Here is a 22654-nt window from a genome sequence, read left to right on the forward strand (position 1 = left end):
AGCCCGCCAGGCACCTCTGTCCATGGAATTTTCCAGGCAAGAATACTGAAGGGGGTTGCCTTTTCCTACTCCAGGGGATCTTCCTGACACAGGGATTGAACCCAGATCTCTTATGTCTTTTGCCTTGGCAGGCAGAGTCTTTACCATTGCATAGTTCAATAAAAAAAGATTTAAAGAAAAATCTATCGAATGAAACTATGCTATATTCTTCAAAACTGATATTAGGGGGGGGGGAAATGGACTTCCCTGGCAGTCCAGCAGTTAAGATTCTGCACTTCCAATGCACAGGGCAAGGGTACCATCCCTGATCAGAGAACTAAGATCCCACATGCTGCACAGCGTGGCAAAACCAAAAATCAACACATACACACACACAACGAAAAACAAAAAAGGGAGAGAATATGTTCCAGATTAATTCAGGCTGAGAGGGAAAAGAAAGATGCCTAAACAGATGCCTGATCTTGAACCAGGAAATAAAACGCTACTATGTAAAGGGTATTATTGAGATAACTGGCAAAATTTGAATATGGACTTTATATGATAGTATTGAATGATTGAATGAAAGTTACATTTCTTGAATTTTATAATTGAATTATGACCACATAAAGGACAGGGAACCCTTGCGTGCTCCAATCCATGGTCGCAGAGTCGGACACGACTGAGCGACTGAACTGAACTGAACTGAAGAGATAGTCCTGGGGCTTCCCGGGTGGTGCTAGTGGTCAAGAACCAGGCTACCAACGGGCAGGAGACCTAAGAGAGGCAGGTTTGATCCCTGAGACAGGAAGATCCCCTGGAGGTGGGCATGGCAACCCACTCCAGTATTCTTGCCCAGAGAATCCCAGTAACACAGGAGTCTGGCAGGCTACAGTCAGTACGGTCGCAAAGAATGGGACAAGACTGAAGTGACTTAACACACATACACACACACACAAAATGAATAAACTCAAGACATATTTTGGAAGTAGAACTGACGAGATTGGTTCATTGATAAAGCCACAAGAGGAATCACTTACGTAAACAAACCCTCCCCAGAAGGCCCAAGCTAGCCCCGCCCTTTCCCTGGCGTTTTAAGAGGAGGAAGTGAGGAAACGGAAGCAACCGCCAAGTTGCCGGCAAGCTTCCGGTCTGGCGTCGCAAAGAGGCCGTAAATCGGAGAACTCTGTTTGGCCCCTCTCCCGTGATGGGCGGTCCTGGAGAGTGACAGAAACCAATGGCGAGCGACTCGTCGGGCACTTACCCAATGGCTCTGGAACTGGGCGGGGTTCTTTGCCATGAGGCTTGTTAACGCCGGTACCCGCATTTCTGCCGCGGTTTGGGCATTTCTGCCAACGTGGGTAGAATCTCTTCAGAGCAAGTGGACTTTAAACCCAAAGTGCGAGAGCAATACGTGAGGGATGGGCCCCGCACCTACGAGAGCGGAGCATCGCGGAACTGCTGGGGAGCCGGAGGTGGGCGAGCGGCCTGGGAGGAAGGGATGCGCAGCGTGCCGGAGACAGCAGAACCTAACAGCTTGCTAGCGAGGGGCACGAGAGAGGCCCTTTAGGGAAGAGCCTCATTTCCCCCGATGCTTCCAGCTTAGGATACCGAGACAGGGCTTGCTAAGGGAGATAGAACTTGGCTTTACCTGCAAAGTAGTAAAGCCTATGGACCGTCTCTGTTCGTTAGCTCTACACCTTGAAATTGAGGAGACCCGCCCCATTCCCTTCTGCGGCTTGGGTCTTTTCCCTAAGTCCTTCTGGACCTTGTGCAGGATTTTCTCCCCTCCTGTGTCTAGTTTTGTGCTCCCCACGTGGTGGCAGTCCTGGTGCGCTACAGTAAGGCTCTTCCGGCTGTGGAACCATGGAGGGGGGCGGAGCCCAGGGCTGCAGGGTAGAGGTTTCGGATCCCGCAGACCAGGGTTTGAAGCCTGCTCACAGTTTAATCATACCAACTGGAACCATAAGCTCAACGGAGCTCCGTTCAGGTGTTTGTTTTCTGTTAGGATTATTATAAGGATTGAATGATTTATTGAGTATATCCTTCAGAGCCAGTAGGCTCCATCACTGAGCACTTAATGTATACTGATATAGCCTATAGTCAGGGCTTGCTGGGGCAAGGGGTGCGTGTGTGTGACCTGGTAGGATTTGGATAGAGCAAGAGTGGAGTTGGCATTTGCGACGTTCCAGAACTAACTCAGCAGAAGAGAAGGTCTTGTTACTTGGAAGTACAAGGAGCTCAGGCATTGCTTCCAGGGCCCATTCTGCTGCTACCCCTACTGACTCCAAGCAGAGCTACATGCTTGTGCTGTTAGATAGATGGGAACCCTCAATTCAAGGAGTTTTCAGTCTAGAGCTCAGTAAGTTCTTTTAACTAAAAATTGTTCTGAGTTTTACACAATCTGATTCCTGTTCAAGAGAGACCAGGAGCAGGTGAAGCCTTTACCTGCATCTGGTCCTGGTGGCACGTCAGGCAGTGGATGCTGGATGTCTGTGATGTCACCCTGGCTTCTCCCTCTCATTGGCCACAGGTGATGGAGTCAGCTCTGGAAGGCACAGGCAAAGAGGGAAAGAAGGAATCCTTAAAGAAACGTAAGATGGCTGGGTCTCCGGGGGAGGGCCTCCTGCAGCCCGTGAAGCTCAGCCGGGCAGAACTGTACAAAGAACCTACCAATGAGGAGCTCAGTCGCCTTCGGGAGACTGAGAGTCTGTTCCATTCCAGCTTGCTTCGTTTACAGGTACTGTTGGGTGATTGGGGCTTGGGTTAGAGGGATGGGCTGAGACTCTGAGGCTGAAGTACTACTCTCTCCTGCACCATCTTACAGGTAGAGGAGTTACTAAAAGAAGTGAGGCTGTCAGAGAAGAAGAAAGAGCGGATTGACGCTTTCCTACGGGAGGTCAACCAGCGGATCATGAGGGTGCCCTCAACCCCTGAGACAGAGGTAAGTCAAGTAGTGGAGGGAACTGGAAAGCCCAGAAAAGGTCCTCAGGGACCTTGCTATTCTTTGAAGGGGATGGGGTGCTAGGGAGCTCATTCTCACTGCCAGGAGGCTCAGCTGGGAGCACACTTATTTGTTCATTCAGCAAACACTTATGTGCCCTGCAGTAGTTGTGTTTTTCGGATGTGTTGTGCTTAGGCACTCAGTCGTGTCCGATTCTTTGTGACCCCATGGACTGTAGCCTACCAAGCTCCTCTGTCCATGGGGATTCTCCAGGCTAGAATACTGGAGTGGGTTGCCATGCCCCCCTCCAGGGGTTCTTAGGATATATCAGTGAACAAAGCAGCCTGTGTTCTGGTGTTGGAATATGGACAGTATTATAATGAACATGACAAGTAAACTGTATGGCAGTGTCAGAAAGTGGTGGTAAGCACTATGGAAAAAGGAAGGACACATTAAGGGGATCATGGGAATATCAGAGGATGAGAGTGGTTGGCAACTTTAAATAGGGTGGTTGAGGTAGGCCTTACTAAAGTGACATTTGTGTCAAGAAAGTGAGTCAGCCATGTAGATATTTAAGGGAAGAAGAACATTCCAGGAAGGGGAAACAGCCAACACAGAGGCTCAAAGGCAAGAATAGGTCTAGTACTTCTTTGGAATAAGTGAAGGGAGATAGAAGGAGGTCAGTTTAGAAAGGTAATGGAGGAAGTAGGTATATCATGCAGGGCCTTGTGCACCAGAACGAGGACTTTGAGCTGTTGCTTTGGGGCTTCCCTGGTGGTTCAAACAGTAAAAAATCTGCCTGCAATGCAGGATACCTGAGTTTGATCCCTGCGTCAGGAAGGTCGCCTGGAGAAGGGAATGGCAACCCACTCCAGTATTCTTGCCTGGAGGATTCCATGGACAAAGGGGCCTGGCAGGGCTACGGTCCACGGGTTGCAAAGAGTTGGATACAACTGAGGGATTAACACTTTGGGTGAGATGGGGATAACTACAGCATTTTTGTTTTGTTTTGTTGTTGTTCTGTAAAGTGATTCTGTGATCTAACTTCAGTTTTAAGAAGTTCACCCAGACTATTAAAAGTAGAATGGAGGGAAACAAAGATGAAATCAGGGAGACTAGTTAGGAACCTGTTGTGCAGTGATCCACTGAAAAATGGCTCAGATTAGGATAGAGTAGAGAAGTGATCAGTGTCTGGATACCTTTTGAAAGTGGAATGGGTGTTTGTTCCCTCTTAACCTGTATTTATTTATTTGGCTGCACTGGGTCTTAGTTGTGGCATGCTCACTCTTAGTCGCAGCATGTGAGATCTAGTTCCCTGACCAGGGATTGAACCCACACCCCCTGCATTGGGAGTGCAGAATCTTAGCCACTGGACCATCAGGGAAGTCCCAAAATGGGAGTTCTTAACAGAGATGAGTCAAGGTGATTTAAACATTTTTAGCCTGAGCAGCTAGTATGGAGTTGCCTTAATGGGGAAGACATATTTATAGAAAGATCAGGAGCTTGGTTTCAGACGTTTTGACGTGTTGAATTTGAGATGTCTACTAGACATTAAGGGGACATGTTAGGAAGGTAATCAAATATGTGTCACTGTCTCTGTCCCCGCAGCTGACCAACCAGGCATGGCTCCCAGATGGGGTTCAAGTCCCTATCCACCAAGTACCCTATACTGTGAAGGGCCGTTTCCATTTCCTGCCCCCAGCCCAGGTCACTGTTGTGGGAAGTTACCTTCTGGGCACCTGCATCCGGCCGGACATCAATGTGGATGTGGCACTGACCATACCCAGGGTAAGATCCAGAGTTTGGGATGGAGAGGTCTGCCATTTCACCACCTACAAATCCTGGATCCCTTTCTTTTTCCCACCTCCCACTTGCCAGAGGATTGAAATCTGAATTTTGAATCCAAAGAACAGACCACTGCAGTTGTCCTGAAGGAGCAGCACTTTGCCTTCCTCATCCAAGATATGGTGTTGCTGGCCTTGACTTTGGCATCCTCGCCAGCAGATGGGGTTGCCAAGCTTTGCTCTCACTTTGGCTTCATCTTGGCCCCCAAGTCCTCCATCAACAATTAAGCAACTTGGCCGTCTCTCTCTCTTCTCCTGACCGCCTCCAGGAGATCCTACAGGACAAGGATGGGCTGAACCAGCGCTACTTCCGCAAGCGTGCCCTCTACCTGGCCCACATGGCTCACCACCTGGCCAAGGACCCACTCTTCGGCAGTGTTCGCTTTTCCTACACCAACGGCTGCCACCTGAAACCCTCGCTGCTGCTGCGGCCTCACGGTGGGAGGCACACACTGGGTGGAAGGCACAGTGTGGGGTGATGGACAGATCTGGTAGGGGAGGCACAGGGGCCTTAAGTCCATGGCGAGAGAAGACCTGGGCCTCAAGTCTCAGGGGAAGGGTATTGGGACCTCCAATTCTGAGGTGGACAGGCATGGGGCCTTTATGTGGGAGGGTAGTGCAGGGGCTTCTCTGACTCCAGGGTGGCTGCAGGGTCTCAGCATCACCTGTCTCCCCCCAGGGAAGGATGAGCGTTTGGTCACCGTTCGTCTGCATCCCTGCCCTCCACCTGACTTCTTCCGCCCGTGCCGCCTGCTGCCGTCCAAGAGCAATGTGCGCTCTGCCTGGTACCAAGGGCAAAGTCCTTCTGGGGATGGTGAGTAGATGGTGATGTCAAGGCTGGGTTGGAGGAAAGGGTATTATGGGGCCCTCTCCTCTCACGGCTTCCCCTTTCCTCCTGCAGGTAGCCCAGAACCCCCCACCCCCCACTATAACACATGGCTCCTGCAGGACACAGCCCTTGAATCCCACGTGCAGCTGCTGTCAGCTGTGCTGGGCTCAGCCTCAGGACTGAAGGATGGGGTGGCACTTCTGAAGGTCTGGCTGCGGCAGCGGGAACTGGACAAGGTGAGCTGGAAGTGGCCCGGTTTCCCTGGGTCTCGCTGAGTGGTGGGCTGGTTCTGAGCATCGGCCTCTCCATCTGTTTCTCCCTCAGGGCCTGGGAGGATTCAGCGGGTTCCTTGTCTCCATGGTGGTGGCCTTCCTCGTGTCCACACGCAAGATCCACACCACCATGAGCGGCTACCAGGTGCTGAGAAGCACCCTGCAGTTTCTGGGTGAGGCAGCTGGACTCGGAAAGGCCAAGGGTCCTGATCATCCCCATCAGGGATCATTTGCTTTATTGTCCTCAGACAGAGGAGTAAAGCGAACCTCAGAGGCAGACAGTTGCAGTCACCTGTCTGGAGGGTGGGTGTCACGGGGACTGGGTCCTTAGAAAGGGGGATTCCTTCTGACACAACCACCTTCTCTGGTTCATTTCAGCCAGTACAGATCTGACCGTCAACGGGATCAGTTTATGCTTCAGCTCAGATCCCTCCCTGGTGAGTAGGGTGGTGCTGAGTCTGGTCTTCCAAGGTGGCACTAGTGGTAAAGAACCCACCTGCCAATACAGGAAACATGAGACGAGGGTTCGATCCCTGGGTCTAGAAGATCCCCTGGAGGAGGCCATGGCAACCCACTCCAGTATTCTTGCCTGGAGAATCCCATGGACAGAGGAGCCTGGTGGGCTAGTCCACAGGTCACAAAGAGTCGGACGTGACTGAAGCGACTTAGCACGCACACATGTCTGTGCCCGGAGCCCTGAAGTTAAGGCCCAGCCCTGACTGGCTTCTCTCTCCCTCTCCCAGCCGGCCCTGGCTGACTTCCACCAGGCCTTCCCTGTTGTCTTCCTGGACTCCTCGGGCCGTCTCAACCTCTGTGCTGATATCACTGCCTCCACTTACCACCAGGTACCAGTTGTCTCCCACTGTCCTGAGTTCCCCCAGTGTCCCAGCCCAGCCCCTGTTCCTTCTGCCAGCACCAGGACACCAGCAACTCCTCTCTAGAGCATGTCTCTGCGTCTGGGCCCTGGGTCCAGTAGGGGAGAGAGCAGTGCTGGTGGTCTCACATGGCGGGTTCCTTGCTTGCTCCATGACCCCAGGTGCAGCACGAGGCTCGGCTGTCTATGGCACTGCTGGACAGCAAAGCTGACGATGGGTTCCAGCTGCTCCTGATGACTCCCAAACCCATGATCCGGGCTTTTGACCACATTGTGCAGTGAGTTTCAGGGTGATACGTCAGTGAATCCTGTTGCCTCAGGGCTAGTGAGGGGGGCCGAGATCTTCAGACTGGTACTCTGATCGATCTCCCTAGTGATGGCGGGGGTAATACCTGGGGCCAGCAGTACCTAATGCCCCCCACCTTTGTCCTTCCCTGCCCCCCCACCCCCCAGCCTCCGTCCACTGAGTCGCCTGCAGGCAGCGTGTCACCGGCTGAAGCTGTGGCCAGAGCTACAGGATCTCGGTGGGGACTATGTCTCAGCGGCTTTGGGCCCACTCACCACCCTCCTGGAGCAGGGCCTGGGGTCCCGGGTACAGCTGCTGGCCCACTCTCGGCCCCCAGTCTCAGAGGTGAGGTGGGGTGGGTTGGGGAGTTTGTGGGACTGAGAGAGGAGGACCCTGGGGCCCAGGGGATACACAAGGCACCCCATCCCTCTAACTAGAAAGGGGGTTTCCTGACCTAGCTGGGGGGCACTTGGACTGAGCTCAGCCTCTCTACACCCTGCAGTGGGACATCAGCCAGGAGCCACCGAAGCACAGAGATCCGGGCGTCCTGACCCTGGGATTGCTCCTCCGGCCTGAGGGGCTGACCAGTGTTCTTGAGCTGGGTCCTGAGGCTGACCAGCCTGAGGTGAGCAGCTGGGGGTCTCAGGGGTGATTTTTCCCTGTCTTGGGAAGCTCAGCGTGTGTACTGGCAGGAGTGGGGTGGACTATCCTCTTGCCACCTGACTCGAGGCCTGTCGGGAGATTTCTGACAGAACCCCTTCCTTGTTGATCTCTCCCACCATCGTCTTCTCCCTAGGCTGCCGACTTCCGCCAGTTCTGGGGCTCTCGCTCCGAGCTTCGGCGTTTCCAGGATGGAGCCATCCGGGAAGCTGTAGTCTGGGAGGCTGCCTCTATGGCTCAGAAGCGTCTCATTCCCCACCAAGTGGTCACTCATCTCTTGGCACTGTGAGTGTTAGCATCTGAATGCCAGGAGGTGGGCATGGGCTGTGGAGCCTTTTAGGAGGCTCTGGCCCAAGCTTTTGGTGTGAGCTGCTCACATCTAGCAGCTCTCTCCCTGGCCCCCAGTGCCCACGCTCTCTGTGCCCCTTTTCCAGCCACGCTGACATTCCAGATACCTGTGTCCACTATACGGGGGGCCTCCTGGACGCATTGATCCAAGGCCTGAAAGAGGTGAGGGCCCTGGTTCAGGGCTGGGGTCAAGGCTAGGGACGGTTGGGCGAGTAGCCTGTGTGGCTGGATTTGGGGAGGGCTGGAATGGGGCTGGACAGGCCCCACCACCTTAGCCAGGCTGCACTTCCCTGAGTGTCCAGCAGGGGGCCCTCTGGCTCTGCAGCAGCAGCCTGAGCCAAGGCTGTATCCCAGTTGGTCCGGCTCTCCTGTAAGGTCCTGCCCTCCTGATTGTCTTTTCTCCCCTCAGACCTCCAGCACCGGTGAGGAGGCCCTGGCAGCTGCAGTGCGTTGCTACGATGACCTCAGCCGCCTGCTGTGGGGCCTGGATGGTCTTCCGCTGACCGTGTCTGCTGTGCAGGGAGCTCACCCTGTGCTGCGCTATACTGAGGTCAGGAGCAGGGAGCCCTTTCCACTGGGTGACACCCCACTCTGCCTCACTCACCCAGTACTCTCTCTTCCAGCTCCCCGTCCTCTTCCTTAGCCTCCCTTCTCCCACAGGTGTTCCCGCCAACCCCAGTCCGTCCAGCCCACTCCTTCTATGAGCAGCTGCGAGAGCGGGCCTCACTGTTGCCCCGGCCTGACAAGCCCTGCCCAGCCTATGTGGAGCCCATGACTGGTGAGGGAACTCTTGCAAGGGGCTGAAAGGGACTGCTCTCTACCCCCAGCCGTAGACTGAGGCCTCTCCCTCTTCTTTGCAGTGGTGTGTCACCTGGAGGGCAGTGGGCAGTGGCCCCAGGATGCCGAGGCCATTCGCAGGGTCCGTGCTGCCTTCCAGCTGCGCCTGGCAGAGCTGCTGACTCAGCAGCATGGGCTGCCATGCCGCGCCACAGCCACACACACCGACGTCCTCAAGGTTAGACGGGCACTGGGCAGGGATACGGGGGGAGGAAGGGACAGGGGTGTCAGGGTGCCCCATCTCCCATCCCCTCCCCTCTTCCAACAGGATGGGTTTGTGTTCCGGATCCGTGTGGCCTACCAGCGGGAGCCGCAGATCCTGAAAGAGACGCGGAGCCCCGAGGGGATGATCTCGCTGAGGGACACCCCCGCCTCCCTCCGCCTCGAGAGGGACACGAGGCAGTTGCCCCTGCTCACCAGCGCCTTGCATGGGTAGCCCACCTGCACAGGCTCTCATAGACCCTCTCCCAGTCCCATCCTGCTCTCCTGGCCATCTGTCTGGAGAGTTAGGCCAATTAGGGATATGAGTGCCAGGCTGGAGTCAGGCAAGCACTAGAAGTGCTAGGATTCTGGCCCTGCCACTTACCTGGCTTTGTCCCTTGAGCCCAAATCCCCCCCACACACACACCTGATTTTTCTCATCTGTAAAATGGTAATCATGCTAGGAACAACCTCTTGGGGTATTAGTTAGGAAGACATGAGATCATACGTGTATCATTATATAGCACATTAACACAGAGGCCAGTGTTGGGTGAAAGTTGAGTGAACAGTTGCAGTCAGGCTGAAAGTCTGTCCTTGGGCCCAGGTGCCTGCGCCTCACTGCCTCTACCCTCTTCTTCCCACAGGCTCCAGCAGCAGCACCCAGCCTTTTCAGGTGTGGCTCGGCTGGCCAAGCGCTGGGTGCGTGCCCAGCTCCTGGGTGGGGAGCTCACTGATGAGAGCCTGGACCTGGTGGCTGCTGCCCTTTTCCTGCACCCTGAGCCCTTCAGCCCTCCCAGGTGATGGCCTCCACGTTTCCCCTAGCCAGGAAGTTCCCCTGGGGTCAGCTGTCATCCTTCCTGCTTCAGTCCACATGGGAGAGGTGGCCGAAACTAGGGGCAGAAGGGGTTCTAAGACACCCCCATCCCCCGCAGTCCAGACTAAGGGCTCTAGGCTCCCCAGACTGTGGGGGGCTGGGCACATGTGGCTGGGCCCCTGACACTTTGCTCACTCCTCCCTCTCAGCTCCCCCCAGGTGGGCTTCCTTCGGTTCCTTTTCCTGATATCAACCTTCGATTGGAAGAACAACCCCCTAATTGTCAATCTCAACAATGAGCTCACTGGTAAGTGGTACGATGAAAGTCAGACTACCGAAAGAACTACCCCTTGTGGGTTGCAGAGGCGGGCAGGCAAGGGTTTCTCTCTGCTTACCCAACCTGGAATGTCTACTCCTGATTCTGGCTGCCTAGGGGTGGGGAAATGTTAAGGAGGAAGAGGACCAGATCCAGCCTTCAGGGAGCTCTGAGACTGTAGAGATGTGGTTTGCCCACGTGACGATCAGAAACAGAACCCACTGGGGGCAGTGAGCAGGCTACCTAGGGGACTGTGGAGGGAAGAGGAGGGAAGAGGAGAGAAGAGGGACTCTGCAGCCCAGGTCGGAAGTCTTAAGGTGGGGGAGCAGGGAACTGTGCAGGTGGGGGTAGGCGCCCAGGCCTCAGAGTGTGAGTGATGACTTCTGTTTGTAACGTGAGGAGCTCCCGGTCCCAGCAGAGAGGAGGGTGTCCGCTTTCTAATTCCCCAGGTGTGTGGGAGCCCAGGGGAGGAGGGGGACCAGGGGCAGGCCTCAGCTTGTGCAGGCCCGGAAACCAGACCAGGATTCCAGGCAGTGGAAAATTCTGCTTCTGAGCCCAGGCTGGGAGTTTACCACCCTGCCCGATTGAGGCAGATGCGGTGTCCCTTTCATCACTTACGCCATGTGGGGGATGTTGGAGACTCCCTGTGGTGGGCATAGTGGGAGGACTTGGAGCAGTAGGGGGTGTCCGGGGAGAGGGGTCAGCTGACCCAGGACCCCCTCTAATTCACAGTAGAAGAGCAGGTGGAGATCCGCAGTGTCTTCCTGGCAACCCGGGCAAAGCTCCCCGTCATGGTCATCGTTACCCCCCAAGATCGCAAAAGCTCCGTGTGGACACAAGACAGACCCTCGCCCCAGGTTTCATTGCATTCCTGCTCCCAAATGTGTAGTTTTCTCCCTCAAGGAAAAAGTAGGCCCAGCCTGAGCTAAGAGAGGCCCATGGTCAGGTCTGACCTGCATGACCTGTGTGTGCCTCCCCAGATCCTCCACCAGCTGGTGATCCTGGCAGCTGAGGCCTTGCCTGTCCTAGAGAAGCAGCTTATGGATCCCCGGGGGCCTGGAGACATCAGGGTAAGCCCCTGACCCAGACTGACTCTGGGGGCTCATGGGGCTCTGCCTTTGAGCCATGGAAGCCCAGAGTTCTCGGGCCCTTGTTCGGTGAGACTGAATTCAGAGAAGGCACCATAGCTTCCATGGTGCCTGGCTATGGAGGCTGGAGAACTGTGGCCCCAGCTTTGCTCTTGTAGCCCGCAATCCTCCTGTGGAACCCAAGCTGCCACCATCTAGGCCCTGGTGTTCCCACCTTGAAATGAGCATTTGGGCCCTAATGGGGGGTCAGACCTAAGGGAAAGAAGGAAGCAGAGTGGGCCTGTGGAGGGGTTTGTGGTCCAGTTTCCAGCTCCCCAGTGGGCACTGCTGAGCCCTCCCTGCCCTTCTTCAGACCGTGTTCCGGCCACCATTGGACATGTACGACGTGCTGATCCGCCTGGCTCCCCGCCACATCCCCCGGCACCGCCAGGCCGTGGACTCACCAGCTGCCTCCTTCTGCCGGGGCCTGCTCAGTGAGCCAGGGCCCTCCTCCCTTATGCCCGTGCTGGGCTATGATCCGCCTCAGCTCTACCTGGCACAGCTCAGGGTAGGTCCTTGAGGGCTGGCTGGCCCTTGGGAGGAGGCTTCCAGGTGAGTTGGGGCCGTGGCGTTGGCTATCAGGTTCCCACCTGTAGTCTTTTTCCTGTCCTGCCCTTTCCTAGGAGGCCTTCGGACACCTGGCTCTTTTCTTCTATGACCAGCATGGCGGAGAGGTGATCGGTGTCCTCTGGAAGCCCACCAGCTTCCAGCCCCAGCCCTTCAAGGTGAGCTGGCTGGTGACAGTTGTCTGTTCGTGAGTGTGCACGTGTGTTCCGTGTGGGTGTGTGTGCCTGCGTGTGGCTCCACAGGTGACCCTGTGTCAGGTGTGAAGTGTGTCTGTCTTGGTGTCTCTGCGTATGCCTCTCATGACACTTTAATCCATATGTCTCTGGCTCCCCCAGGTCTCCAACACAAAGGGACGCATAGTGGTGTCTCAAGGCGGGGAGCCAGTGATGGTGCCCAATGTCGAAGCCATCCTGGAGGACTTTGCCATCCTGGGCGAAGGCCTGGTCCAGGCTGTGGAGGCCCGAAGTGAGAGGTGGACCGTGTGACCTCCAGCCTAGGAGCAAGCTAGATGGACAGACCTTTGGAGCAAGATGTCAGTGGCATGACCACCCTCACTGTGGATAGACCCTCCAAAGAGGGCTTGCTGGCCCGAGCATGCTGACTGTCCCCAACAAATCCCCGTCCTGATTTCCTATCTGATGCCCCAGCACTGGGACAGGGGCCATGGTGGCCCGTGCAGTCCCCTGGACCTGACCAGAGGAGAACTGGGGGTCAGCTCAGAGGGGACACCGAATGAACCCAGGAAATCCAGCTACTTGTCAGCTTGGCCTGGGCCTTTTGTTCCTTCTCAGGTTGCTCCTAGAAGTCCAGAGAAGAGACTGTGTGCCCAGGGCTGAGGCTCTGTCCCCACCCCTGTGCCAGGATGTGGGCCTTGACCTCAGTATGCTCTTTGCTGCAGCGTCAGGCTTTTAAATGGGGCCCAGAGAAGGTGTGGCACTGCCTGAGGGTCATAGGGCGGCAGCACTGAGCAGAGGAGAGGGGGCTTCACCGGATGAAGAGACTGCACTGAAGGGGCACAGTGCCCTCTTGTGTTGGTTCCGCTGCTTCCCAGGGTGGGGACGTGGAAAAGCACAGAAAACAGGAAGGGGCTGGGTGGGCGAAGTGGCAAGAGGGACTGGTAGTCCCCCATCCAGGAGAGATGCAAAAAGCACTGAATGCTGCCCTGGCCTCTGGTGTTAGAGGCTCTATGCTCCCACCTTGGGGGTGCAGAGGCGAGTGGGACCAAGACCTGCTCTCCAGAAGCTCCAGTGCCCTGAGGGAGGGGGTGCTGCTTCCTTTCAGCCTGGTCCACACCCCCCTCCCAGCAGCTTCTCCCTAATCCTGGCTGTTTTTCCAGATTCAGCTCAAACAGTGACTCCTTAAACCCTTCCCTCGCCCTCAGCCTAAGGTGCTCTTCCTCTGAAACATCAGAGCAATTACTGTCCATTCACTTCTCTTCACAGTCACGTACAGTGGCATAAACTCTTCTCGTCTTAAATTCTGATTTAAAATTAAATCGTTTTAAGTTCCCCATGGCTTTAGCTTTTTTGCCTTTTCCACGTGGTTTCGACCTTGTCTCCTGCAGGTCAGCTCTTTGGGGGCAGGAAACGTATTTGAACAGATTTCATGACAGCTAGTACAGTGCTCTGCCCACGCAGGACGCAGGTGTGGGCAGAAGGGGCCCCTGGCTCAGGCAGATGGAGGGCAGGGCAGGCCTCCAGAAGACTTCAAGGAAAAAGAGAATCCTGATTTGTGATCTCTGCCTAGAATGGGTACGGTTTTGATGGTGAAAGGCCTGAGAAGTAATAAAAAGTTGATGTTGGGACTTCCCTGATTGGTCCAGTGCTTAGGACTCCACAGGTCTCACAGCCAAGAGCCCAGGTTCAATCCCTGGTCAGGCAGGGAACTAAAATCTCAAGAGTTGCGCAGTGCGGCCAAGAAAAAAAAAGTTGATGTTTATTGAGTGTCTACCTAATAAGGGCTGGGTGTGCTTTGTTATTTTCCATATCTTACATAAGGAAATTGATTATACAATCATACCAGCCCTATGAAGTACTGCTTTTCCTCATTATCCTCATATTCTGAGTGAGGGAACAGGTTCAGCAACAGGCAGGGGCCTGTTTGTAGAGGGACTTTGATGCTTGGCTAGCTGGCTTTATCCTCAAGGTGCTTAACCACATACGGGAACTCTGATTTCCAATTTTGTCCCAATTCTGTCAGTCTTTGTGAATCTGTGTCGATCCCTGCCTGTCACTGTCGTGGGACAGCTTGGTCGGGGGTTGAAACTAGCATAGGGAATACACTGATGGGCTGTATGAACTGAGGTCTGTGTCCATCTCCCTCCCTGTGCCATTCATGAACTCCAGACCTCAGTGCACCAGGCTGGATTTTCAGGGAGATGCCAGAGACGCAGTCCCAGCCCTCACAGAGCCCCGCAGTCTGTGGTTGTCCCTGGCTTTTCAGCTTCCCTTTCCTTTGGTCCTTCATGTGCTTTCTCCATAGCCTCTCCATGGGCTCTGGGGAGGGGCATGGGATGCCGGCTGTTTCAAACAATCCTGCATCATTCCAGGGGCGGCTTCAGGCCTATGGCTTCTTTCACAAACCCAGTGCGGGGAGGGGGTGGAATCTGCTCCCAGGAAGCCCATGGCTCCAGGAAGTGCAGACACCGTTCCTCCATCAGGGGGACGAGCTTGGGCCTGCTACCTTGCCACGTGGTCCTAGGCAAGTCACCCTTGCTGGGCTCAGCCTCCCCATCCTTAAATTGGGCACAATAGGGACTTCCCCTGGCAGTCCAGTGGTTAGGATTCACCCTTCCTCTGCAGGGGACACGGGTTTGATTCCCAGTTAGGGAACTAAAACAGAAAAAGCCTCAATGATGGTTTTCTCAAGTGCCCAGTGTGACAAGAGAAGAGGGTAGGTCACTCAGAAAGCCAAGGAGGTACGTACACCATGCTTTCTGCACTCTGCTTCAGCTTGGTGTAGCGGGTGAGGGAGCTCGAGCCCTGGGCTCTAATTTCAAGGCCTGCTCTAACCTGTTTCCTCAGGATTTTCTCTCCCGGAAGTAGGTAAGGAGGCTGGTGTGTACTAATGTGACCTTGGGGGAGGGGAGGGACACAAGAAGCTGGAACTGGAATGTCAGGGAAAGAGAAGGAGAAGCGTCTAGGAGGACCTCTGATAGCGAGGGTGTGTAGGGTGGGGTGGGGGGAATGTGTGTTATGGTGCAACCCATGGGTACATCTGCCCCTGTGGGCCTCTGGGCTTGCAGGTAGACATGGATGGGGTAGGAGGCTGTGTCTCACGTATGGTGTGATGCTCTCTATGTGTTGGTTGGGGTGGTGGAGTGGGGCTTGTGCACATCTCTATACACTAGTCTGTGAGAGCAGGTTTTTGCCTCCGGCTCCAAGGTGGTGTTAAAGGCAAGATCTGTTCTATTTTTAAAGAGGAGGAAAAGCTCCCAGGAGGCAGGAACTCTGGATCCTTTCCTGCAAATGTGTGTGTGTGTATGTGCTAAATTGCTTCAGTCATCTCCAAGTCTGTGTGACCCTATGGACTGTAGCTCAGCAGGCTCCTCTGTCCATAGGATTCTCTAGGCAAGAATACTGGAGTGGGTTGTCATGCCCTCCTCCAGGGGATCGTCCCAACCCAGGGATCAAACCCAAGTCTCCTGTGGCTTCTGCATTGTAGACAGATTCTTTACTGCTGAGACACTGGAGAAGCCCCCGATAAATGTTAAGTGGCTTTAAATAAAGCCTTCCCCTTTTGGGGGCTTCAGTTTCCCTGGTTCTGTCAGACCTCCTAAGCCTCTCTTTGTTGTCACATTTAGTGAATTCTCAAAGGGTCAGCCCTTCAGGTGGTGCTGACAACCTCCTTTAAACCAAAACCCTTTTAACTGAAGACCCTGTTTTCCTCTGCTCCTAACTTTGGAGGAAAAGAGACAGATCCCAAAGCCTAGGGCTCCTTACAGCAGGTTACATTTCAGCAAAATCCTGAGGCTGCTCAGTCCCTGACCTGGTAAGTCAGACTGGGCTGGTCTGAGCCCCTCCACTTCCACCCCAATAAATATGTACCTCATGTTGAGGGGGTTCCTCAACTTCCGGTCCTTGCTTTGTGAGTCACAAATTAAAATCTAAGTGAGCGATAAAGGGGAGGGGAAGCCTGGGGCACGTGAGTCACCCCCATCTTGCTCAGGGAAGGTCAGCCTGCCCGTCCCTCTGTTGCAGACAGAAGGCAGCATCTTGGACTGCCCCAGGGAACTAAGGGGGACCATGGTGTTCCAAACCCGAAGGGAGATTCACTTCCCTCTCCCACTTCAGTTTCTGGAAGAGGGATGGAGAGGATCATTTTTCTGGTTTGCAAGAAGCCCAGAGAGGTGTAGGAACTTGACCAGTGTCACACAGGGAGCTACAGAGAATCTATGTATACTGGCACCAGGCCTTGTTTCTGAGCTGGGCTTTCCTGGGGCCCAAGACTTTCCTGGTGGCTCAGACGGTAAAGCGGCTGTCTACAATGCGGGAGACCCGGGTTCGAGCCCTGGGTTGGGAAGATTCCCTGGAGAAGGAAATGGCAATCCACTCCAGTACTATTGCCTGGAAAATCCCATGGACAGAGGAGCCTGGTAGGCTACAGTCTATGGGGTCGAAAAGAGTCGGACAGGACTGAGCGACTTCACTTTCACTTTTAAGAGTCAGGTGATGAGGAATAAAAGAGTAGAAAGGCCAGAGCTCTGGATGTCTCCAGTAAGGTGGAGAGGAGTGAAAAGCCAAGCCCCCTCCCCTTTCCTGGGCTGCCTGCCAGCCTTGCCCCTTCCATTCTGCCCAAGGAAGCAGAATGAAGCTGTTATTAGACCCAGGGAAGCAGGGTCAAGGATAAGTGTAGCGGGTGGGAGCACGTACACTCTGGTCTACCTCAGTTCAAGCCTACATCTCTGTTCCCCTGGCTGGGAGTCTCCTCTGTTCTCCCAGGCTAGAGACTTGCACAGGACAGAGCTGGGGTCTCCTAGAGACTGACAAGGCCAAGCTTGGACACTGACCAAGGGATCACTGAGGGGCACTGAGATGCAGCCCCTGTTCCACCTGATGACCAAATACAGCACCCTGGCCTTCTCCAGTCTCCCTCTACCACACCCACATCCCTGTCTCCCAACGAATGGGGTCTCCTTGGAGCCCAGCTCCGACTGCCCCAAGGTCTGGAGACCCTCAGGAAGTCCTTTTTGAAGTCTGACTACAGAGTCTCTTGCCACAGCTTGTCCCCTCCTCTGGCTCCTTCTCCTGTGACTCCGCCCGTATGGCCGGCACTGGTGGCTGCCCTGTACTTAGCACTCAGACTGGGCTGGGATGAGGGGAAAGTATACTGGGGCTCACATACCCATCACCTTTCTGGAACACCGGATGCAGAGCCTTCCACCACCTGTCCCCCGCCCCCACCCCTTTCACACCACAGACCTCTCAGAGAGCAGTTGTCCTGGGCCCCACCCAGGGTCACGTTCCTGTGTCCCCTTTTCTGCCTGCCTTCAGCTTCTTGCCTACCGCCCTGCCCCCTCTTCCTTCTAAATCCCAAACCCTACTCTCATCATGTTGGACCAGGTCACTTCATCTCCAGACTCCTCTACAGATCCCCACCTCCTATCCCTGACTTTCCTAAACACCGAACCCAGGTCCACAGCCAAGCCCAGATGGGGACACACAGAGATACACACGCAGACTCCCAGGGTTGCTCACATGTACACACAGACCTCCACAGGTACACACATACACAGAGCCCAGAACACACATGGATGGACATGATATGCATACAGGAAGAAACCTGACTCTGATTAAGGAGGGAGCTTCTGGAATCGAACCTTTCCTTCTACGTTGACTGAATTACAGTTTTCAAATCCTTACAGAGGCCCTGAGAGAGAGAGAGAGAGAGAGAGAGAGAGTGTGTGTGTGTGTGTGTGTGTGTGTGTCGGGGGACTCCACCTGAAACCTGCATGTGACTGATGAGGAAACTGAAACTGAGAGGTGGGGGAAGGGAGCTGGCTCGGCCGCCTGACTGATCAGTGGTCAAGTGAGGTTTGGAGCTGAGCTTCTGGGTCGGCAAGAGGGCTTGCCCCATCAGCCCTGCCCCTGGGACTCTGGGCTCTTCCTCAGAGCAGGCTCTAGCGCCTATCGCATTCTTCCACCTCCTCTCTGTGACCGTCTGCTGTCCTCAAAGGGTGCTGAAGGCAGCCCAGGGACAACAGAAGGGAAACTATGGGTCAAAATCTATCTTGAGATAGATTTTCTCAAGTTCCAGCTGGACACCTGACCAGTACCCTGGGGGGAGTGGAAGGAAGGTTTATGTTCATGGATTCTCCACCATCTCATCCGTCTGGAGACAGGGGGTGATTGTTGACACAGGAGGAAGAACTGCCTGCCCGGCCCCCAGTCTGGGGATGCTCATAATCGGGTGATTCATCTCTGCTGTCCACTCCCCATTCCTGTCCAGAGCCAGCCCCCAACTCTCAAGACTCAGAAGCAGGGAGAGCATCCAGCGGTGGCCTAAGAGAGGGGCGCAAGGCTGAAGCATGGGGAGACCTGTGGCTCCCTGGCCTCCCTGCCCTCTTCCTGGCTCCTACCCATCCCCGCGGGATGTATCCAGCTCAACACTTAACGGCTGACTGAGGTCTTAGCAGGTGTTTGCCTGCGTGCTAAGTTGCTTCAGTAGTGTCTGACTCTTTGTGACCCCAATGGACTATAGCCTGCCGATTCGTCTGTCCATGGGGTTCTCCAGGCAAGAATACTGGAGTGGGTTGCCAGTCCCTTCTCCAGGGGATCTTCCCAATCCAGGGATTGAACCTGGGTCTCCCACACTGCAGGTGGATTCTTTACCATCTGAGTCACCAGGCGACTTCTCTCCAAACGTCAGTTTTGTCATTTGTGGAAGGGGAGATTATACACTCACCTCTGAGGGTTTTTCGCAAACTGGAGGAAGTACTTTCTATACTTGAAAAATGTCTGTATGTCTGTTTTGGTCTGCGCCCCCCTCACCACACTCCAATGCAGGGGAAGAGGTTAGGGGGTTTAGGGAGGCTGTGAGGGAAGGTAGCGTGATTTATTTTCTATGTTTACACTCTTCTCTGCTTGCTGACAGCAAGGCCCATGTCTCCTCTGTTGGTTCAAGCTACTCCCTTTCAGGCAAAAAGAGTTTGGGGGGTAGGAAATGAAGGGCGTGCTGGCCCTCCCCCTTACAGGGCCCTAGCTCGCCCCTCTGGTCCAACAGGCTGGGACTTGAGTCTTCAGCCCTTCCCTTGCCTGGGAACCCACTCCCCCAGCTCTGACCTCAAGGAGTCACAGCCTCCCACAGGGTGAATCGGAGGCCCCTTCCTGGGCTCAGCCCTCCCGCCCAGGTGAGACACAGACCTTGCTCAAGATGCCTTGAGGGTAGGTGGGGCCTCCTCATGTGCCTTGTCCTGGAGCTCCCAAGCAGGTGGGCTGGCTCGCAGCCTGTACTCAGCCTGGCTTTCCTTCCAGAAGAGCAGGAGGGAGCCCAGAGGGCCTGGATAAGCTGCATGACTCAGGGTCAGGGCCTGTCTCACCAAGCTCAGGCTCTTCCTGAAGAGCTCCAAGAGCCAAGCTCCAGGGGCTCTTTGCCTCCAGGGGGCGCCATTCATAGCCTACAGTGAGAATGAGCCCCCCACGACCCCCATTGCCTGCATCCAGCTGTGCAATGAGGTCTGCTTCTGCCCCTCAAACTCGAGGCCAGACAGTCCGGGCCTTCTGTAGAAGCATTCTCAGGCCCTGACCCGTCTTATCCCCAGATGACCCAAGGAGGGCTGACAGGAATTAGGGGCCCTTGGAAGGCATTGCATCCTTCTCCCTGTTCCAGACAGGGTCCTCTCAGGAAGAAGACGTCTTCCACTAAGAACCATGAAGCCCTGACCATACCTTCTCAGCTCCAACTCTAACCCATCCCCGTGTGCATGCTGCATACACGTGTGTGGACCCGTGTGTAAAAACCAGTTATAGACAGCAACAAGTTTGGTGGGAGTATATGGGGTCATAATTCTGAAGGATGGGCTTTTTAAAGATTTTTTGTTTATTTATTTATGGCTATTCTGGGTCATTGTTGCTGCCTATGGGCTTTCTCTAGTTGCGGTAAGCAGGGGCTACTCTTTGTTGCTGTGCACAGGCTTCTCATAGCGGTGGCTTCTCTTGTTGCCAAGCACAGTCTATAAAGCACAGGCTCAGTAGTTGTGGTGCACGGGCTCAGTTGCTCCAGGGCATGTGGGATCTTCCTGGACCAGGAATCGAACCCTTGTCCCCTATACTGGCAGTCGGATTCTTAACCACTAGACCACCAGAGACTCTGATTTGCGACCAAGGGGCACTGGGATCCAGGTCCTGTTCCACATGCCCAGCCGTGTGCCTCGGCACGGGGCTGCACCCACTAGGGGAGAAGGGGTCACAAACGTGCTCTACAATGAGCTGCAGGCCCAGAGTTACAGGTGAGCACAAACACACATGTGTGAGTACACACAGGTGCACACGTGTAAACAGATACTACTTACAAGATACACAATTCTACAGTTATATGTGCAACCTGCTCCCTCAAGGTGGAGCACCGTGAACACCTATGTGAACTGACAGCAAACACATGTAAGCATGGGGGGCAGTGCTCTACCTGCAAACAGTTGTGTGTATGGGGGGAGGGTACTTTATCTGCAAACACATGTTTGTGAATGAGGGGAGGGCAGTGCTCTACCTGCAAACACATGTGTATATGGGGAGGGGAGGGTGCTCTGCCCACTGAGAGCAGAGCTGTCCCCTGTTTCACTCCCCTGCTTTGGTTTCTGGGCTGGGTTTGGCTGCTGGCAGGCCTGGGATCAGGCAGGGGTGGGGACAGGGTGCTGTGAGCTGGGGTTCCCTACTTTCTCTCAGCGTTGAGGAGCCCCTTTGCCAGTTCTGCCCTGTGCAGCTCCACCTGGGGCAGCGAGGGGCTGAGAAACATACCAGGGAGTGGGGAGAAGAGAGGACTGCCCGGTGGGGGGGTGTTCCCCTCTTCCCACACTCTGGGTTCTGGCACCAGGACTCTGGGGTTTTGTCTTGAGTCACGGATAGGCAGTGGGGCCACAGGCAGGCACTGGGTGATGGCTCCCTGATTCACCATGGGGCGTCCCAGCCCTTGAGGTTCAGGGGGCGGGGTGCTTCTTTCTGGGCCACGGGCCCTGGGAGACCTCCCATGTGGGGGTTACATATCTGTGTGAGCCTATGGCCAGGCTTTCATGGGAATGCCATCTCAGGAGTGCATGAACAAACCTCAGGGTCTATAGGTGAATATGGCTGCCAGCCCCAGGGTATAGTGAGTGCGCACGCCTGCACGACACGTGTGACTCTATGTGTGTTGCTAAACCCCATCTCTTTGGGCATGAGTCACCTCTGGAGCCCTCATTTCTGACAGCCGCTGCTCAAAGGACAAGTCCCCAGGGTCCCCAGCCTACCTGGATTAAGTCCCTTCTGGAAATGAGGTCTCCCTGGCAAAGCTGCCTTAGAGACCAGGGTGAGGGCATATTTGCTGCCAGTCCTGTGGGAGTCAGGTCCAGGTGACCAGACCTCAGCTCACCAGTTATTAGATGCAGCACAGGGAGCAAGATTGCCCCATGACCCCCCACCTCTGATGGGTCTGACACCCCCACAACTCAGACAGCTTCACCTCTCAAAGGAATAGACTTGCCCCTGGCTAGGGATCAGCCAGGGTGGGAGAGGAGAGGATTAAAAACAGCTGGAACTCAACCTGCCGGCAAGTATATGGCCGGTGGCATGTCTGGACAACTGCAGCTGGGCTCCTGGAGCCGTGTGCAATACTACGCACGTGTGACAAGCTCTGTTAACCCAGACATGTTCCACTGCCAAGAGCACAGCCATGATGCCCCAAAAGTATGATCAAGCACATGGGAGATGTCATGTGTGGACACAGCTGAGAACAGAGCTGTCAGGACAGGCAACATGTGACATGTACTAACCAGACAAGAAGCAAGGCCCCTGAGCTCTGGCTGGAACTCAGCCCATGTGTTCTGTGAGTCCACCTAGGTCTGGACTGTGTCCACCTGGGTCTCTTCTCCCTTGCCCCCTCCCCACTGCAGTTTCCTCCCTCCAGGCCCCTAACTGAAGACAGGAGACGTCTAGCCATGGTTTAGTGCTTAGTTGCTCAGTCCTGTTGGACTCTTTGCAACCCCATGGACTGTAGCCCGCCAGGCTCCTCTGTCTATGGGATTCTCCAGGCAAGAATACTGGAGTGGGTTGTCATGCCCTCCTCCAGGGAATCGTCCCACCCCATGAATCGAACCCAGGTCTCCCGCATTGCAGGAGAATTCTTTATGGTCTGAGCCACCAGGGAGGCCCATGAGCTGGGGCCAGTTCCTTTCCTAACTCGGTGGGAGTCTGCTCTCACTCCCACCGTGGTGGGGATGGCAGGGAGGCTCGCTGTGAGTGGGCCAGGGAGGTCTCTTCCGCAGTTCCTTTCTCCCCAGTGGCCCTGGTCCTGTATGTGCCTTCATCCCCGCATCGGCTCTCTGCCTCCATCATCCCGCAGTTCTCCCGGGGGCAATCCTAGCCCTAAGGGCTCCTCACCCCACCCTGTACCTCTACCTTCCTCACCAGCCTCCCCCGCAACCCAGCGGCCCCTTCAGCGGTGGGGGCGGCCGCCCACCTTGAGGCCGGCGCGGACGGGGCGGGCGGGGTTGCTTGCGGGCGGGCGGGGCACGTGCCTTCGGCTCTATAAAAGGGCGCCACCCGGCGCTGGCGGCCACTCTGCTGCCGCCG

General features: G+C 55.2%; 1 protein-coding gene across 2 annotated transcripts; it reads left to right on the forward strand.

Moving 5' to 3' along the window:
* Window positions 1-1245: 1245 nt before the first annotated feature.
* Window positions 1246-13406, forward strand: NOL6 (nucleolar protein 6). Of its 2 annotated transcripts, none has more exons than XM_005903023.2 (26): window positions 1246-1451; window positions 2510-2716; window positions 2804-2920; window positions 4529-4708; window positions 5034-5202; window positions 5444-5578; window positions 5666-5829; window positions 5918-6038; window positions 6244-6302; window positions 6609-6710; window positions 6902-7017; window positions 7193-7370; window positions 7528-7650; window positions 7822-7970; window positions 8120-8195; window positions 8443-8583; window positions 8694-8811; window positions 8894-9048; window positions 9139-9302; window positions 9716-9868; window positions 10094-10191; window positions 10933-11057; window positions 11181-11270; window positions 11641-11835; window positions 11951-12052; window positions 12230-13406. In XM_005903023.2, the coding sequence occupies exons 1-26, from the start codon at window positions 1398-1400 to the stop codon at window positions 12377-12379; spliced, it is 3441 nt and encodes a 1146-aa protein (XP_005903085.2). In that variant the 5' UTR covers window positions 1246-1397; the 3' UTR covers window positions 12380-13406. The 2 variants fall into 2 exon arrangements, with proteins under 2 accessions (XP_005903085.2, XP_070231563.1); XM_070375462.1 differs by having other exon boundaries at window positions 10936-11057.
* Window positions 13407-22654: the final 9248 nt, after the last annotated feature.

Source organism: Bos mutus, chromosome 8 (assembly GCF_027580195.1).
Source record: "Bos mutus isolate GX-2022 chromosome 8, NWIPB_WYAK_1.1, whole genome shotgun sequence".
Lineage (NCBI taxonomy): Eukaryota > Metazoa > Chordata > Mammalia > Artiodactyla > Bovidae > Bos > Bos mutus.

Coding starts and splice junctions, on each gene's coding strand:
- NOL6 (XM_005903023.2), top strand. CDS start 1,398: ATGGGCCCCGCACCTACGAGAGCGGAGCATCGCGGAACTGCTGGGGAG. Junction 5,830..5,917: donor GGCAGCGGGAACTGGACAAG/GTGAGCTGGAAG, acceptor TTTCTCCCTCAG/GGCCTGGGAGGATTCAGCGG. Junction 11,058..11,180: donor AAGACAGACCCTCGCCCCAG/GTTTCATTGCAT, acceptor GTGCCTCCCCAG/ATCCTCCACCAGCTGGTGAT.